This window comes from Poecilia formosa, unplaced genomic scaffold (genome assembly GCF_000485575.1).
Source record: "Poecilia formosa unplaced genomic scaffold, Poecilia_formosa-5.1.2 Scaffold10, whole genome shotgun sequence".
NCBI lineage: Eukaryota > Metazoa > Chordata > Actinopteri > Cyprinodontiformes > Poeciliidae > Poecilia > Poecilia formosa.
In genome coordinates, this window is record NW_006799949.1 from 802,275 (window position 1) to 807,055 (window position 4,781).

Genomic DNA, 4,781 nt, shown 5'->3' on the forward strand with positions numbered 1-4,781 from the left:
AAAAAACATTAAAACCCGCACCCCTTTTAGGACTTCAGTTAAACGTCATTTAAATACTAATGTTCAAGATTGATTATCACCTAAAACCACAGAGAAGTTAGAAACGGATCGAAAAATTATAACCCATTTTTGCTCTGTGTTTATTTGCAGGGTTTCCTGTCTGTTGATGCTGCATGTCTCCTCTGTAAGATAAATGAATAGATATAATGGAGTGAGTTGATTTTCTATCTGCGTCCTTCTTTTCCTGTCAGGTGGGCATTAATGTGAAACGTTGTGACCGGTCACGAACACTAACTTTTGTCAACATAAGATTGTGTGGCGGCTGAAAGGTTTTAACGTCATGGTAGAAAATGTTTGAGTTGTCACAAATGAAAGAGTAAAGTTTGATTCTAAATTTAAGGCTCCTCTCTGTCTTGAAATGGGGTTTTGTGATGAGGATAGATGGCGGTGAGATCCAGGGTGGAGAAAATGTGTTTTAATGATTTCCAAAGTTCACACAATGCCAAGAACCACAGGTGAGAACAAACATGGACACAGACTCAGTCATTCATCTCCACACAAAAATGCATTTTCTGTGTGGGGCACATTCTCCTGTAAGGAGAAAATTTGTTATTCTCCATCGTTTGGTGACCTGTTGGAGAAAATCTTGTTTCACAGATTCAGTCCAGCCTTAGTTATAATTATGAGTTGTGGACAGACAGGCCTTTTCTTTGTTTTCTCATGTGGACTGACATTCAATGTTGCATTTAGAAAGAATTTCAGATTAAATAAAAGTAGTTGGAGATTTAATTCAGGTTGATTTTTGTCTGCAGATTTTAGCCAATCAATTATTTCTTTTGCTTTCATGGAGTTCTGAGGACTGGAAGGTTTTCCAATCCTGTTTGATTGATATCCTTTGGATTGAACTGATTGCTGGTTTCACATGATTGTACAAAATAGATATTGATATCCTTTATTGATCAAGTCACTTAGTCAACACGATGACCTCTACTGTTTTTCCTATCTGGTCGCTGGCAGAGTAATGTCTATCGCATTCATTCATCCTCACACCTGGTTTCACAAGGCTACCCTTCTGAGTTCCTTCTCATTTTCACAACACACCGTTCTGGCCGGCCCGGACGTATGACCCGCTATGTTCCACCAGAGAAGTGATTTGGCACACGCTCTGTAAAGATGCTAGCCAAGAAAGACTGAAGTGAAAATGTTCAACTGCCCAGATGAAAAAATCTAAATGCCTTCGGAAGAAATGTTTTATGGTCAGACAAGACAAAGACTGAGGTATACACGTCCTGCATGGTGGTGGTAATGTTATGCTCTGGGCTGTTTTGCAGCCATTTTTACAGATGGATTGCACAAAGTGGATAAAGAAAAAACAGCAAAAAAATTCCAAATTTCTACATTAAAATTTAAGTTTTATTTTGAATATAACTCTTAATCGGCCTTATGTAGGTGTTTGATATGACATTCATTCCTAAGATGAGTGTCCACAGATTTTTGATATAAGCTGTATATTTTCACGTTTTATCTTTCAGGATGTCAGTAGCTGAAAATGCAAAGGAAGCCGTGCTGATGTTGAAAGTTCAAAGTTCAGTGTCTGGGCTTGCTGTGGATTGGATTCACCAACTTCTCTACTGGACCAACGTTGAGGCAGGCTCACTTAACGTGGCGCCGCTGGATGGTTCGTTTCATCGTCAACTGATCACCGGGCTCAACAAGCCCTCTGCGGTCGCTGTGGATCCTCTCCAAGGGTAGGGTGGAGTCTGTTGTAGCTTGATAAAATGTTAAAGAGGCATCGTAAGGGAATATGTTTCACTTGAAGTACTGGTTATCAGGGTCTTTACAAAAGCAATCTGAGTTTGTGGTTAATTACATAAAGTTTGCTACATAAAAATACTAAATGAACCAATCACCCACTCCATCCATCTTGTCATGAACCGCTCCAGCTTCACAACTTCCTCCCTCTGTGGTCCACGGTCTTCATGAGGCTTTCACAGAATAACGTTATTTATACAAAGATTAAGTTACACACAGGTTCAGTTAATTTACCAGTTACACAACTTATGAAGCACATTGTTTGGCCATTGGATTGGGATTGAAAAAAACAAAACAAAAACAAATCTCTGAATATTTTTATTTTCCCAGCTTCCTCTTCTTGGCTCAGTGTGGCAGCGCTCCAGTGATTGAGAGGGTCACTCAAGATGGACGGACAAAACTTCCTCTGGTCACTTCTTTAATCCGCCAGCCTGTTGCCCTTTCTCTTGGTATGTTGAGAATTTTTGCATAGATCATTGTCCTGTCTAGAAATACAGATGAGCGTGCGGAATGTTTTAGGCTTCCTCGTTTTAATTTTACATATCATTTGCTTGCACTTTTTTGTAGAAAGTTTGAAAAACAGGAAAGCTTGTTCCTCTTTTCAACAGGAGCAACTGCAGCGTGAATTTGAACTTTATCATCAGAGGTCCAGTAGTCTGGAGACTTGTGAAGTCATTGAATCCTTATCAATGCTGTTTTACCATTTAAAGTTGTTTTTGTGCTTTAATGTTTTATGGATTCCGTATTTTAGGATGTAACTACCTTTCTTTCAGGAAAAAAATATTGGAAAAAAAAATCTGTGGGGAAAAAAAGACATTGATTTTCTAGAACACTGATGACTTTGTTGTACTGTTTAGATTTCAGTACCAAATCAGGAGATCTCTGGCCTCCTTGATTTAAATCAGGGGTCCCCAAACTTTTTCCTGCGAGGGCCACATAGCTGTTCCTTTCTCTGGTCGGGGGCCGGTCTTAGTTTTTGGAGAAAGAAACCTTAGAAATTCTTGTTGACGGGGAAGGGGGGGGAGGGGGGGCGACGACACATTCGCGCCTTTAGATAGATTTTTACCCAGAATGCAAATGGAAAAAACCGTGAGTGAAACGGTGACTGGGACTGACTAGTATATCTTTCATTGAGGGAAAGTTAGTTTCACATCTGCTCAAGAGCCCCCCTGGTGTTTGAAGAAAAATCCACATATAAACCAGAAAATACAATATATGAAAAAAAAACACTGAATGCTCTCTGGTATGAGGAGGCGGGCCAGATCCGGCATTGTTCAAGGGGCCGGACCAAATGACGTGGCGGGCCGGATCCGGCCCGCAGGCCGTAGTTTGGGGACCCCTGATTTAAATCAACACTTCTGAATAAATGTGTGTCACTCTGTACCCCTGCTAATAGTGGTGAATAAATACATGCCATGGATTTGTTTCCCCCTTAGACTTGCCTCGACGGTTGCTCTACTGGTTTGACCAGGGAATGAGGAGCATCTCCAGGATAGATCTCGAAGGCCGCCACCGTAAAACTGTGGTAGAATCCAACGGCTACCTGGACCGGTTGTTTGGACTCGCAGTATTTGAGGTACAAAGGTCAAAATTAGGTTATGCTCACATTTCCATTTCAAGGCCACAGCTTTAAAAGTTGCGGTATTAAACCACAAAAAAATATCAGTCGTACTCTTGTCCTTATTAAACCCATTTAATGAGTTTGGAAATTTCTCCAGTCATATGGAGTATAATAGCAAACTCCCCCTACCTACTTGTTATGTGTCAAGGCGTCAGTCAGGTGTCCAAATTGACTGAACAAGGGGAACTCCTGTTGTTCGTTGTCAAGTTATGATGGTTTGAAATAAACATTTTAATCAAAATGCAACGGTTATTGTGAGTATAGAACCACATTAATGCCTTACAACAAAGCACAGAATGATTACAAAATAAGAAAAAAACACATTTCCAATTCAGTTTCTTCCAATATAAGGCTTATGAAAGTAACACTTACAATGGGTAATGTATTTATATGTTGGAACAGGATAAAATATTTCCAATGTCAAAATATATCTGTATCTTTTTGATCTCCAAATGGTACAAAGGGCTCAGTAGACAGAAAATAACATTAACAACGGCTTGAGCTTGTGTACAAACAAGAGGTTTCACTTTGACATAAACTGAAAGTTTCTGTTTGGGTGAGGTGGATTTTTGACTGAAACAAGCTTGTGTTCATTCAGGGAAGTTACTGAAGTGAGAGTAGTGATACTACATAAAGTAAAAAGTATGGTGTAGTGAAACTGTTCAAAAAAGTATTTTATTTTTTATTTTTTCAAAAACATTACTCAAGTAAATGTAACTGAGTAAATGTAACCAATGCGGCTCACAGCTAATAAAAAGCCAAAAACTCAGTTTCTCCTCAGAGAGGTCAGATGAGTTTGCTGCTCGAGCACAGCCAGGGTCTATAAAGCAGAAATTGGTGGTTTTGGCCGTGTGTCCAGATACATAGTCGTGTGGGAAAATAAAATTGGAATCAAAATAAAGTTTCTCAGCAGCATGAAGCATGAAGTGCTCTAAATCTTTCAGCTAGGAGGTGGCTACTAAAGGTGAAGAGGGATTAATCATTGTTTGCTAGACAACTGGTCTTTGTGGTAAGATTTATTTAATATTCAAATGTTATCTAAACTTTTTTTTTTCAGTTGTGAGACATATTAATCAACATTTACACAAATATTCTTGAGATACACCACACTCTTGTCTACACATGCAATATATAATCTTTTTGAGATGCACCTACAAATGACTCGCACAAACTAATAAGCTTAAGAAACAGGATCGAACTTTGAGTGCCATTAAAAAAACAAAAAAAAACATTTCTGACATCCCAGTTGACATCCATGTCTGCTCATTCTTCGTCAGGGATCTTTATATTGGGGTGATGAAGCTACACACTCCATATGTCGTGCCAACAAACACAATGGCAAAAATCT

The 4,781-nt window shown here is 39.2% G+C and overlaps 1 protein-coding gene across 1 annotated transcript in view; it reads left to right on the top strand.

Annotated features, from left to right (window-relative positions):
- LOC103131076 (low-density lipoprotein receptor-related protein 8-like) overlaps positions 1 to 4,781 on the top strand; it is a 24,687-nt gene that overhangs the window by 14,252 nt on the left and 5,654 nt on the right. Inside the window, exons 7-10 of the mRNA XM_016665957.1 lie at positions 1,533 to 1,748; positions 2,143 to 2,261; positions 3,249 to 3,388; positions 4,711 to 4,776. Of these exons, the coding sequence (XP_016521443.1) occupies positions 1,533 to 1,748; positions 2,143 to 2,261; positions 3,249 to 3,388; positions 4,711 to 4,776 (541 nt within the window). The remainder of the gene's footprint in view (positions 1 to 1,532; positions 1,749 to 2,142; positions 2,262 to 3,248; positions 3,389 to 4,710; positions 4,777 to 4,781) is intronic.